Source organism: Lissotriton helveticus, chromosome 6, assembly GCF_964261635.1.
Source record: "Lissotriton helveticus chromosome 6, aLisHel1.1, whole genome shotgun sequence".
NCBI lineage: Eukaryota > Metazoa > Chordata > Amphibia > Caudata > Salamandridae > Lissotriton > Lissotriton helveticus.
In genome coordinates, this window is record NC_136067.1 from 1,756,803,200 (window position 1) to 1,756,818,014 (window position 14,815).

Below are 14,815 nucleotides of genomic sequence, written 5' to 3' on the forward strand. Positions count from 1 at the left end.
CGGCTGGTCCTGTAAGACTCATGTTGCCGGGGGGGGGGAGGGTTTCAGTATTTCGACCAAAGATTAAGTGGTTTTGTTATGGCCTGCACTTACTAGGTAGTGGGTCAACAAATCACTGTACATAAATCATAAATGCAAGTTTGGATCCCACCAATGTTAGATTCTGCGGTCCCTGGGGGGCAGAGGTGAGTACATCTGTCCCAGCCGGGACCGGCCTCCTCTAGTTAGGATAGGGGGTTATCCCCTTAGTAGTATCACCAAGCAGTCAGACTGAACCTCGAGGGCCAGTGTAAAGCATTTATGATCATATACAGTGATATCTTGCCACACTACAAACGGACACCACACCGGGTTTCTATGAAAATATAGTATCTTTATATATTGATTTAACACAAGGCCCAGTGGCAGTACACTTCCACAATAAGTCGGTTCGGGTGGGGTTCGAGTAGCTAGGGCGACTCGGTTACTCACAGTCCAAGGGTAGGGGTGCGATTCTCAAGGTTCGAGCCGTGACAAAGTCAGCAGGGCTCGCGATGGGAAAATGCTTTGCGTACAGGAGGTACGAATCTCAAGGTCCGAGCCGCGACGAAGTCAGCAGGGCTCGTGATGGGAAAATGCTTTGCGTACAGGAGGTACGATTCTCAAGGTCCGAGCCGCAACGAAGTCAGCAGGGCTCGTGATGGGAAAATGCTTTGCGTACAGGAGGTACGATTCTCAAGGTCCGAGCTGTGACAGTCAGCAGAGCTCGGGAGGGTGAAAGGCTTCAAGTACCAGGGGTACGATTCTCAAGGTCCGAGCCGCAACACAGTCAGCAGGGCTCGGGATGGTGAAAGGCTTCAAGTACCTCAGGTACGATTCTCAAGGTCCGAGCTGCGACACAGTCAGCAGAGCTCGGAATGGTGAAAGGCTTCAAGTACCGGAGGTACGATTCTCAAGGTCTGAGCCGCGACAAAGTCAGCAGGGCTCGGGAGGGTGAAAGGCTTCAAGTACCGGAGGTACGATTCTCAAGGTCCGAGCCGCGACACAGTCCGCAGGGCTCGGGATGGTGAAAGGCTTCAAGTACCGGAGGTTTGATTCTCAAGGTCCGAGCCGCGACGGGGTCAGCAGGGCTCTCTTGTGTCCCAAAAGCGATCTGCCCTCCAGTTCAAGGGTTCCCTAGTTATATCCCATTAAGTCTTTGAAGTCTTTGATCCGGTAGGGTGTTCCCCTCCACCCAGGTCTCTGTTGTCGGTCTTTTCGGCCAGATGGCACCATTGTACTTTGAAGGAGGGAGGCCTCTCTGATCTGGCGGCAGCCAGCTACCCCCTGGCTGTGGGAGATAGCCCAGACATTTGACTACACATCTGGGGCCCACTACAAGGTTAGGAATCTGGACATTTCTCTGCAAGGGTTATTTCTATGCTCCGGTTCTAACCTGCATTCCTCGACAAGAATATCTCACATTCCCCTGACGTTAGGGACACTAATCTGGAGCTCCTACCATTTACTCCGGGTCAGATACACTGTTCGTGGTTATACTTTGAAAGGCAGCACTCGCACCGTGGCCCTGGTTAGCGGGGGTGCAGTACGCAGCCCGTCGTAGTCCAGCACAAAAAGAAAGGGGTCGTACGTGAGAGGGCGAAAAAGTGGTTGGGGGACCCACGCCAAGGATGTTAGGTCTAACACACGTTCTGTACTGCGGTCTGTGAACACTGCCTGTATCTTGGGCTGCTATTCCCATTCCATTTGGAATGTGGTTCGGCAGGTGCTGCCTCAGTGTCCAGAGGAGGTTTGGACAGTTCTCTCTCGCGCTCTGCGAAGGGGAGAGATTCAGCCAAGTTCACAATCGTTGTGGTCTTGATACTGCTGATTCCCTGGGTAGAGCGATTTTCACAACGGTGGTGCTATGCTGTCATACCTGGTTGAGGATGACTGGTTTTTCTGTGGATGTCCCAAATACATTGGTGGACATGCCCTTTGATGACATTCGCCTTTTTGGTGATCAGGCGGATTCCACATTGGAGCTTTTCAAGGACTCCCGCGCCAAGGCCAAGTCCAAGTCCTTGGGCCTTTAGGCCACAAGTACTCCTTCCCCTTCTACCTTTCGTTCCTTTCGTAGCTCTGGAACGGGCGTCCAAACACGTTCGTTTCAGACCAGGCCTGCGCAGCAACAGTCCCAGCGCGGACGTGGGACTCGCAGAGGCAGGTTGCGGGGCCAGCGTGCGGGTCAGTCCACCACCACCCCCGCTGCCAGTGCCTCCACACCTTCCTAGTCCGGTGTTTCAGACCACCAGACGCCAGTGGGTGGCAGGATTAGTCATCACCTCCCCCACTGGCACGACATTACATCAGATAGGTGTGGGTTCTGGAAATTGTTCGAAGGGGCTACCCCCTCCCCTTCGAATCTACGCCCCCAGCCATGCCACCACAGTTCCACCGCATGTCGGGGGATCATTTGGCACTTCTCCAGCAGGAAGTTACGGCCCTCTTGGCCAAGGGGGCCATTGAGCGTATTCCGACGCCAGAAGTAGGTTGTTGTTGTTATTCCCACTACTTCTTGATTCCAAAGAAGGACAAGGGTCTAAGTCCCATCTTAGACCTTCGGAACGTAAATCGCTTTCTCCGGAAGTAGAAGTTCAAGATGCTCACTCTGGCTCAGGTCTTGTCTCCTCTCGAAATTATGAACCAAGCCAAACCGCTTGTCCTCTGCGCACTGTTGCTCATCCCAGTTGGGTATGCAAAAAGTTCAACAAATATGTATCAGAAAATTCCACACATGATTCAGTTTGAATTTTGATCAATGTTTTTTACTAGACGTTAATAATCCATTAGAATATTATTCAAATTCATAATATCCGATGTGCAAATACATTGCATTCATTTTTGGAAATCCATTGTTTGTTTTTTTACAAGAAATGCTCGGATGCCCAATGCATTTCGGGCCCCATGGCCCTTTGTTTAAAATGGACTATCCGACGATGTCAGTTTCACTTAGGAAAAATATTCCATGCTGCCTTACCACGGCGTGTGTCACCGGTATTGATCGGCAAAATGCCTTTGTTTCATGGACTCAGCCGCCCGCGATGTTGCAAAAACACCGCGGGCGGCTGAGTCCATGAAACAAAGGCATTTTGCCGATCAAGACCGGTGACACACGCCTTGGTAAGGCAGCATGGAATATTTTTCCTAAGTGAAACTGACATCGTCGAATAGTCCATTTTAAACAAAGGTATAGTGCCTGACGAAGGGCCATGGGGCCCGAAATGCATTGGGCATCCGAGCATTTCTTGTAAAAAAACATACACAATGGATTTCCAAAAATGAATGCAATGTATTTGCACATCGGATATTATGAATTTGAATAATATTCTAATGGATTATTAACGTCTAGTAAAAAACATTGATCAAAATTCAAACTGAATCATGTGTGGAATTTTCTGATACATATTTGTTGAACTTTTTGCATACCCAACTGGGATGAGCAACAGTGCGCAGAGGACAAGCGGTTTGGCTTGGTTCATAATTTCAAGTTTCAGGCGCAATTAGGACATTGCGCACACCTCAGCAGCACACTTTGAGTATATTTTTTCTACATAGAGGACAACCAGAGATATAATAAGGAGTGTCCTTCCCCATAACAGTTCTTGTCTGCTCTCGACCCACAAGACTGGATGTTTGCCCTGGACCTACAGGACGCTTATTTTCATATTCCCGTCCTGCCGGCCCATCGGCGTTACCTGTGATTCACGGTGGGCCAGGAGCATTTTCAGTTTATTGTGCTCCTCTTTGGCCTTACCCGCGCCCCTCAGGTGTTCACGAAGGTGATGGCGGTGGTCGCAGCTCATCTGCACAGATCAGGGGTTTCAGTCTTCCCCTATCTCGAGGACTGGATTTTCAAGACGGGCTCGCCCCAGACAGTCGTCTCCCGCCTCCAGACTGCGGCCGACCTCCTGCATTTGCTGGGGTTCTCCATCAACGTGCCAAAGTCGCACCTGATTCCCTCTCAGAAGCTCCTCTTCATCAGAGCGGTGCTAGACACAGCGCAGTTTCGGATTTATCCTTCCGAACAGCGAGTCCAGGACATTCGGGCTATGATTCCGATCTTTCAGCCCTTGTCCTGGGTTTTGGTCATGACGACCTTGAGGCTACTGGGACTCATGGCCTCCTGCATCCTGCTGATCAACCGTGCCAGATAACATATGCAGGCTCTGCAGTGGGACCTGAAGTTCCAGGGGGCACAGCACCAGTGGAACCTGTTCAACTACATCCAGATCTCGGAGGGCACTGCTAAGCAATTGCAGTGGTGGCTCACAAACTCACATTTGTTCAGCGGCAGATCCCACTCCCTTCCCCAACGGGAGCATACAGTGGTGATGTCTCCGCCTCTCCTAGGATGGCCACATGGGAGAGGCGAAGATGAGAGGCCTATGGTCTGCAGCGGAGTCCCGGCTCCATATCAACCTTCTGGAGCTTCAGGCAATCCTTCTTGCACTGAAGGCATTCCTTCCCTCTGTCAGGGGGAAGGTGGTGCCGGTGTTCACGGACAACACCACCCCCATGTGGTATTGCAACAAACAGGGCGGGGTGGGGTTTTGGACCCTTTGTCAGGAGGCCCTGCGCCTCTGGACATGGCTGGAACGTCACAACAGTTCCTTGACGGTAATACACCTGGCAGGTTCTTCGTACGCCAGGGCAGACAAACTCAGCCGCCGGTGTCTGATGGATCACAAATGGCGTCTTCACTTGGAGGTGGTGCAAGGCCTCTTTCAACAGTGGGGAGAGCCTTGGTTAGATCGATTGGTCACAAAAGAGAATGCGCAATGTCCACAGTTCTGTGCGTTGGAATTTCCAAGGCGTTAATTGCTCTGCAACGCTTTTCATCGCCAGTGGAGCTGCGGTCTGTTGTATGCCTTTCCGCCTATACCTCTTCTACCCAGAGTGCTGAAGAAAATCAGACACGACCGAGTCCAAGTCATCCTTATGGCTCCAGACTGGGCTTGAAGAGTTTGGTATCCCGAGCTACTCATTATGAGCCTGGATCCCCCAATCCGACTGCTTCTGCAGGAGGATCTTCTGTCGCAGCAGCAGGGAACGTTTCTCCACCCGAACCTGCCCAGCCTCCACCTACATGCGTGGAGATTGAGCGGCGACAGTTTATTTCATTTGACTTGCCTCCCGAAGTCTGTGATGTTATTCTGGTAGCCAGGCGTCCCTCCACTAAATCGGTATACGCCTGCAAGTGTAACAAATTTGTGGCATGGTGCACAGCAAAGGCTGTGGATCCCCTTTCTGTCCCTCTTTCTTCTGATCAGCCTTCTCTTTTCAAGTCCCCTGTTGTACAGAGATTCTTAAAAGGTATTACGCATATGTTCCCTCCTGTCCTTTCATAATGCTTCAGTGGGACTTGAATCTTGTTGTAACTTATCTTTTGCTCTCCCTCTGAGCAATTTCACTATTGTCCTTTACGTCTTCTGACTTTGAGAACTGCCTTCCTGGTGGCTATCACCTCTGCCAGGAGAGTGAGTGAGCTTCAGGCTCTTTCTTTTAAGCCTCCTTTTCTGTCTGTTCATCCGTACAAGGTTGTGCTTTACACTCATCCTTCCTTCTTGCCAAAGGTTGTCACTGCCTTCCACATCGGGCAGACTATCACCTTGCCCACTTTCTTCCCGCACCCTTCCAGAGAGGAAGAGAGGCTCCACCGTCTGGACCCAAAACGTGCGCTGTCCTTGTACCTGAATCGCACACAAGCATTCCTGGTGGATGACCAGCTCTTTGTTGGCTACCCAGGTGCCAAGAAAGGCTGGGCTGTTAACAAGAGGACTATCTCCCGTTGGGTCGTCTTGTGTATCAAGGCCTGTTATTCTTTGGCTAAAAAGAAACCTCCAGTGGGGGCTGCGTGCCCATTCTACCAGGGCAACATCGGCTACTACTGCATTTCGACGTGGTGTCCCCCTGCAAGACATCGGTCAGGCTGCCACCTGGGCTTCGCTGCACACTTTTACAAAGCATTATTACCTTGACAGTCGGGTCCGGAGAGACGGCTTCTTTGGCTGTTCTGTTCTCCATGACTTTCTGGTGTAATCTTATTCGCAGACCCACCACCGGGGTTGGTATTGCTGGGGTATCTATTCTACGGTAAGGAATCTAACACTAACGTGTCACATTCAGATGCACATGTTACTTGTGTAACAATATATCTGTAAGAGACATTAGTTAGTGAGAGATTGCTTACCGCCCCACCGATCCTCCCCGGTCTGTGAACTGATTTCTATGTTTAAAGTCATCCTTTCGGGTCCTAGTTTCTCTGCACCAGTGTTCAGTATCTTACATAGCTCTGCGTTCCTGTCGCGGAAAGTTGTGTACAGAACTGATGTCAGTGCTCGTGGGCCTGTCTAAGTAGCTCCAGTGACGTCTTCTTGGCGAATACGACGCCAGAGACACACGCGGAGCCGTACGACGATGCCTATCGACGCGCAGGGGTACTGCTGACAAAAGTTTTCCGGATCCAGTGTGACGCCTGGGGATATTCTAAGGTAAGGAATCTATCATTAACTAATGTCTCTTACAGATATATCATTAAACAAGTAGTAACTTGTGCGTTAATAAAATGGATTTCAAGTTGGACCTCAGTACCTTAGTGCTGGTTTGGTATAGTGCTATCAGGTGATTGATGTGTGAGCAAAAAGGACTATGGATGTTTGATTTGCACATGCATTTTTAGAACCTTCAGTCATGCTTTTCTCCTTGCGGCCAGGCACCTTGCTTCTACTGGGTGCAAAAGCAAATGATTCAAACTGCTCCCACCCTGCCGGAGTGGAAGAGGAGGCGGCCATCTCCTATGCCCAAGAACAATGGCTTCTGGGGAGCCGGCTGGGGTCATGCGGCTTTGGAGCTTCCCCTGAAGCTCCCAACATAGAATCTACCATGGGGTGTCCTTGTGGGACCATGCACCCCAATAAAGAAGACAAGGGATGAAAAGTCCTGTGTGAGAGAGACTACTGTGGCCGAAGGCACACACATTAAATTGATCGCTCGACGAAGGGAACTCCCTATGATGCACGGCAGGGCTGGTTGGCCCAAGTTTTTAGGTCTCGCGTGGCGCTGCAGCGCCAAGCGCTAATCGCCTCAGCGAGATTTATTGTGAACAAGGAGTTTTAGAAAAGGGCTTTAAGCCCCGCTCCTCATTTCCATTGGCTGGCGTCTGTCATTGGAAATTAGGGTTTTCTGTAGATGCCCTGTGGCCTCCAAGCCGGACTGGGTTGCCTGCTTTGCTGCTGTCGCAAAGCACTTTCTTTTCTCATTGGGCCATATGTTTCTAAAACACATGGCCCCTTAAAGACAAGAGATCTCCATGCTCCGACTGCAGTGCGCTCCTCTTTCACTTTCGGGACCGCGCTTGTTAAGTCGAGTCCATCGTCTGTCCTCCTTCGTGCGGCCTGTGCGCCTCTGACGATTTGTTTGTACGATTAAACCGACTTCAAAATAGGAACATGTGTGTACTTTAAAGTATTGTGCAGGAATTACTAACAGACACGCGCAAGCAGGTGTGTTGGTAACCTAGACAGTATATGTGCGGGTAAGACGTAGCCTGATATTTGACTTTTGTCTTTGAACGTGCAGCAAATGAGACAAGGTAAACCCACTTTTAAAGGCATCTTTATTGCTTATAACGTTCTGAACTCTAGCATCATTATTTCCGGGGGTGCTGCAGTACCTTACTTCCAGCGCTTATTCTGTGCCTACTCCACCAGGTTGAAGGGTCAGCGCTCACATGGACTGCATCGGTTAGGTTGTAAGCTGTCGAGAGAGCGCGTGCTCGTGTGTGCGAGACGCGTGAGAGAAGCAGGGGCTGCCGTACCCCTCGCTCTGCTACTTGTATGTGAAGCTTTATATATTCTTTGCCAATGTCAGTCCTTAATGTCGAGTTCTTCGTTTGTTTCTCTTTTTGTTATTGGTCCTAGGAAGCACAACATACAGTAAACATTCTATAATGATTTTATATTTAAAAACAGAGCTTGGGACTATACCATTTCCAGCTGAAAGGCAATAGTTCTTTCCATGTGTTATAATTACTTCCTCACCCTAAAAACCCATACCACCACCACTCTGAGCGTCTCGCAGGACCTTACCAGTCTTACTACGCCTTCATCTACGGATGATCAACGACCCCATACTCTACTCAGAACTGCGGCTAGTAGCATTAGCTCTAGCAATCACCATCATCACAGTGTTTTAAATTGCCAGGCCAGCAACCCTCTGTCTGCTCCGCAGGGTCCAACCTCCACCCCCTCAGCCTACCATGAAAACCAACGTCCGACTACCCCACCCAAAACCACTGTTAATAGCACTAATATTTCCCATCAATGCAGTGCTTTAAAAAGCCAGCCCGTCAATCCATCCAAGTTATCTCTTAATCTAACTCCCTCCCCCACCCTATCAGCGCCTTCGGAGGAACTTCGGCCCGTGCCGCCTCCTATATTTGCTGAAAATAGTGGTAGCAACTCCCCACGCATCGCACACACCTTACCCACTCCCTCCTCTAGAATTAGCAAGAACAACCACATTTATGCCCCTCTATCAGCACCCTATCTCAGCGCACCCCCGCCCCATCAAGATTCTCTTAAAACACAGACTGACGTCACCGTCCGAAACTTACAAAACGTTACCCTTGAAATTAGAAACATCCTACACCTCGCTGAAAACTCTCTGTCCACACTGAAACAGCTTGAAAAATCCCTAGGTACAGGCAAGAAGGGGATAAAAACTATCCCACTTCCTCTATCGGATCGATTCTTGCACACTTGCAGACCCTACAATAACATATCTGACTGTGATATCCTATCACTTCTTCAGCAATATGATACCGTGGCCAGTCCTACTTCTATTAAAGAGGAATTCGCTATACTCCCAGTCCCTAGCGACCGAAGGCGAACTTCTCATCCAAGGCCTAGAGGAATAAACTTGAATAATCTTCAATCATTAACCGCACACGTAGAGATCCCTGAACCAATTGTAAAGAGCGCTGCAAACATGCTCACAAGTCTTCTACTGAATTGCCGGTCAGCACCAAAACTCGCATCGGACATCGCAGACCTTGCCCTCAACGGCAAAATTGACATAATCATCCTCACAGAAACTTGGCTTAAGGAGCCTTCCTCCCCTTGCCTAGATCATCTTGTCCCACCTGACTACAACATCATTAGATTAGACCGAACGCACAAGACAGGCGGAGGATTAGCCTGAATACATCGGTCCGACCTCGCCATCTCGAAATTTCATGCAGAACCTCTAGTCTCCTGTGAATACTTGGGGATTTCTGTTAATCCCTCTAGTACCCACTCCTACAAACTACATATTCTTTACCATCCTCCAAGGTCGAATGCTGAATTCACTGAACAGATGATGGAAATTATTACCTCAAACTTTTCCCCTCACCCCAAAGACATCTACCTAGGTGACTTCAATCTTCACTGGGACAACCCCCTGGACAAGCAGGTTAACGCCCTTAAAACCTTCCTAGCAGACAATTCCCTGACCCAAGTCATCGCAACGCCAACTCACTCAAAGGGTTCTACTCTTGACTGGATCATATCTAATCAAAATACTATTGACTCGCTTGCGGTTGTGCCATGTGACTGGTCAGACCACCACATTATTACCTTCCAAATTCCACCTGCCACCAAGAAAATCTTCCCACAACAATGTAAGCATAAACAGTGGATAAGAGACACTAAAAAACATCGACTGGAGCAGCCTAGCCACGCACTGTGAGAAGGTTTTTACTCCCCCCAATAGCGTATTAGACGTCAATGACCTCACTACAACTCCGTAATGACTGAAGTTTTCGAGCAAGCCGCTCCACTAAACCTCAAAAGGATTCGGGAAAAAGACAGTAATCCATGGTTCAGCGAAGCATTAAATGAAGAGAGACGTAAGCTCAGATCAGCGGAAAGGAAATGGAGGCAACATCCCTCCCCTAATCCGCTTTAACTGCTCCGTAAATCGAAAAACTACTACAATAAAAGTATCCTACAATCAAAAAGAGACTTTTTCAGATCAGAACTTGACAAGGCCAAGAATAGACCAAAGAAACTCTTTGAAATTCTAAAACAACAATCTAACAAATTAGCGAAATCCTCGCTCCTAACATCGAATTCGCAGTTGAGCAGTGATGAATTTTCCTAATTTTTCTCTGTTAAAACTAACTCTTTGCAACTCGAACTTAGTGCTGCAGCACTCAATTCAGCAACCCCTAAGAGCAATCAAGTCAATATGCCTGCTATGCTTGAGTTACCACGGCCCAAAAATAACTCTCTCTGGGCCACGTTTAAACTCTATGATCTCAATGAAATCACCAATATTATTGCAACGACTAAACTTAACAACCACTTCAACAACCCAGTCCCCTCGAACTATATACCCCACCTCTTCCATATCATCTCTCCTCTTTGGACCAATATCATCAATGCCTCACTAACACAAGGTCTCATCCCAGATTGCTTAAAAACAGGACAAGTCACCCCCATCCTTAAAAAACCTACTGCAGATAACTCCGACCCCAACAACTTCCAACCAATAACCAATATTCCCATGCTAGCCAAGGTCTTGGAAAAATGTGTTCAGCAACAACTAAACCAACACATTTCGAACTTCAATCTACTGAATATGCACCAATCGGGTTTCAGGCCTGGGCATAGTACAGAAACAGCCATTCTACATATAGTGGATGACGCCTTGCAAGCCCTGGACCGCAACAAAACATGTCTGCTAGTTTTACTCGACCTCTCCTCAGCCTTCGATACGGTCAACCACGCAAACTTCTAAGAAGACTAGAATACAGGATGGGTTTCTCTGGTAAAGTCCTTCAGTGGTTCAAATCCTTCCTGGAAAATAGAACGCAATCCTACTTGATCAATAACAAGCTCTCAGCTTCTTCCCTTAACCTACTGGGAGTTCCTCAAGGCTCCACACTATCGCCCATGCTATTCAACCTATACGTAGAACCACTCACCGAGCTACTTCAACAGGAGAACATATCATTCCACATGTACGCGGATGACACACAACTGTATATCAAGATCTCCTCTATTGAAGATATAAGGTCAATGAATACAGCCCTTGAAAAGACACTCTATTGGCTATCAACCAACTTCCTCAAGCTAAACTCGCAAAAAACTGAGTTTCTCCTAATCCCCCCCCCCTAAGAACGCCACTGAGACAAAGGAATGGATCAAAACTATCACGGCGTTGAACTGTACGCCAACAGTAGTGTACTCCTCCATATCACTTGGAGTCACTCTAGATAAGAACCTGAATATGCACAACCACGTCGACTTACTGGCTAAAAATGCCCGCTTCCATCTCAGCTATCTCCGAAAAATGAAACCATTTCTTGAGACCGCGGACCTCAAAGCTGCTGTCCAATCCTTAGTTATCTCTAGACTTGAGTACGGTTGTTCCACCCTCGTGGGACTTCCCAAACTTTCAACCGCTCCTCTAAAAGCCTGTCTCAACGCTGCAGCAACACTTATAACAGGATCCAGGAAATTTGAGCACATATCGCCACACCTGAAAGCACTCAACTGGCTACCCTACGAAGCTCGAATTCACCTAAAGATGGCTTGCATCACACACAAGGTGCTGCACCACAACACCCAAGAATTCCCTTCCACCTCACATCAGAAAAATCTCCTCTATCCCTCTCTTCAAAAAGGAAACAAAATCATTCCTGATGAGCAAATTCCTACCTTAAACCTGTTTTCTTGTTGGTTGAACACTCTAATCATTGCTGCCTCAAGAACTTATGACCCACACGAACTTGAATCATCTTTGAATTGTCTTTCAGAATAAGCTTTCTCATTGTTGTTACTCCATGTGACTTATTTTGAATGTTCCCATTTTCATTGTTTCTCAGTACGCCCTATGTAAAGTGCTCTGATACCCTAGCTTGGGTCTGGTTCGCGCTATATAAAACTCTAAAAATAAATAAATTCATTTCCTGCACAAACAACTTGTTTATTTTGCACATATCTTTCCAAGATGCATTTTAGAAGACCAAGCACATTTATTTTAACAACATATGCAAATTTATCATAATAGGTCAAATTTAATGTTGATCAAAAAGTGCTTTGCTTATACTCCATAAAGTCCGCTTTCACTACATTCCTGCTACTGTGCACATTTGTGTGTATATATATATATATATATATATATATATATATATATATATATTAATAACCACTGTATGTAGTGTTGTCTTTTGTAGCCACTGATCACTGGAGATTGATGGCCAGCTGAGCTATGGGCGAGTTAAGTAGTTTTGTGGAGCTTCAAACGCAGGATGAAAACTGCAACCCCCAGATAAAGATAAATGGTTGCATTGGGGAGTCTAAACTTGCCACATGTGAATATATGTACCTTGTTTATTATTAATGTTGAAGTACTTATATTCCTAAAGTTGGTGTTACTTTTATTAGGAATTCTGGAAGAGAATGACATCTTCAGAAATGCTCAGGCCGGTGTGCTCATCAGTACCAACAGCCATCCAGTCTTAAGAAAAAACAGGATTTTTGATGGATTTGCAGCAGGTTTGAGATTTATTTTTACCTTTGTAATATAGGACTTGCCACAGATAAACATTAAGCTGCACCTTAGATGTGATTGAAGATATTGATCTTTTGGACCACATTAATTCAAACTGTTACAATTTATAACATTTATCGTGATTAGGATTCACATGGTTCAATTGACATAAAATTGCACCCAGGTGGGCAGCACAGACTGCTAAGTGCCAATACTCAAAAGCATGCATAAAATAAAACCAAGGAGCTGCACTTAATATGATGCTTTGAGTTTAACATAATTGGATGCATCTGGTGTATCATAACCTCTAAATCACTTAGCAGCATTTGGTTCATTTTTGTTCCCCAATTATTCCATAAAAATAAAAAGGAAAGGATTCCCATAAGCATGCAGCCTCTCTTGGAGGAAAACCTTCACCATCACTTTATGACTGCCCATGGACCTCCACAATCAGCACAGCTACGGTCTGCCAGCGGGCATATTATCTTAACCTTTATCTCTGCTCCATCTATGTGGTGGCGGTTGTGGGTAGTATATTTTGGAATGTGAGAGATTTAATTTAGTTGGTGGAAGATGTGATAAGTGTGGGTCTGTTTCCGAACATATTGAAGAGGTTGTTGGGGGAGCTGCTAGACTTCTGGAAAATAAACTTGTTCATAGGCCATTAAAAGGCTCTTTGAACATGTTAGCATTTTTATCTGCTTAGGAACGGCCCTGTATTCCTTCACCATGGCAGAATGAAGGATCAGTAGTTTTGAGTTGGAGAATACAAAGACAAATAGTCTGTGACAACCCAACAAGGACACCTAGTGAAACCTAGTGAGAATATATGCAAACATACTTTTTCCCTGCTGCATTTTTATAATCGTAAAGAAAAGACCTGTTTGAGGCATATGAGCTGCAGATTACACACCGTGTATAGATTGCCACCTACAGTTGGGTACGGATGTTTGCAGTTTGTTTTTGTCCTGAAAAGTTCTTTGGAAGTCACGAGGTAGGTGACTCCTCCTTTGGACCACATTGCGCATGGGCATCGGCTCCATCCTCAGATTGTTTTTTTCCGCCATCGGGCTCGGATGAGTTTTCTGCGCTCCGGTTTGGAACCGAATTTCCTTCGGCGCGTAATCCTCACCCAGTTCGACGGTATTTTTTCGATCGTGCTCCCCACCAACGCGATTCTTCACCACTTCGAAGTCTTCGATTCCGGTCGTCGACGAAGACCTTCGGACCTACCTGGGACTTACTTTCTGGCTCATGGAAAGGACGCCATTCAAGAAGTATCCTCGATGTGGTTTGAAGTTGCCCCACACATATCTACATGAGGTGTGCTATGTTTGCCTCTCACCGGAGCACGAGGCCAAAGATTGTTCCGCTTGTGCCTCTTTCCGCTCCAAAAAGACGATTCGGGACCGACGAGCTCGAAGAACCATGACTCGCTTGTCCGTTTCGATCCCCGAGGACATCTTTGAAGAGGGCGTCGATGTGCCAGAAAACCAGCGAGCCGATGAAAGTGCCAGCTCTTCTGATGCCGAAGACTCAGACGTCGAGGACATCACTCCAGCTCAACGGGTCGTAAGTAAGACCGTCGATCTCAACCCTTCCTCAACACCCTCAAAAAAGGCTTCGGTCACACCCTCACCTTTGGGCCGGGGTGCACACCGAGAGACTGCTTCCCACGCCCTGCCTTCCGGCCCCGCAAAGAAGCCTACTAAGCCTTCAGGCGGCTCGGGCTTGAGTCAGCCTATTCCCGGTGCCGATCCCATACCGACACCGAAGAAGAACCCATCTTCCTCAACCACGCCGACCGCTTCTCCGACACCTAAGCACTCTGCGCCGAAGACTGGCACCGGCTCATCGATGCCAAAACTGCACTCGGAGCAGAGTAAAAAAACGCCTAAAGGTCCCGACGCACACGCTTCGGAGCCGAAAAACACCCGGAACCGAAAAAACACGTTCCGGTAAAAGACATTTCGAAAGGTCATACTTCTAAGCCAAAAGACCCAAGACCAGCTACTGAGTCAGTGCCAAAAAAACCTCTGGAACTGAAAACTTTGACGCTAAAGGATCTGCCCTACACCGAAGAGCTTTTTACACCAGATCTTACTCAAAAGACTCTTGTAAAGGATACTAAGACTGGTCAACTAGCTCTTAGCTCCAAGAAGAGACCACTAGAGGCGCCTCCACCTCCTCCTCCTCTAAAGAAGAGACATTTCAACCTCTCCATTAAGGGTCCCTTCTCCACCACCTCCCCATA

General features: G+C 47.5%; 1 protein-coding gene across 2 annotated transcripts in view; it reads left to right on the forward strand.

Annotated features, from left to right (window-relative positions):
• FBXO11 (F-box protein 11) overlaps positions 1-14,815 on the forward strand; it is a 501,351-nt gene that overhangs the window by 386,188 nt on the left and 100,348 nt on the right. For both annotated transcript variants that reach the window (XM_078649648.1, XM_078649649.1), the window contains exon 19: positions 12,456-12,566. In XM_078649648.1, coding sequence (XP_078505774.1) covers positions 12,456-12,566 — 111 coding nt within the window. The remainder of the gene's footprint in view (positions 1-12,455; positions 12,567-14,815) is intronic.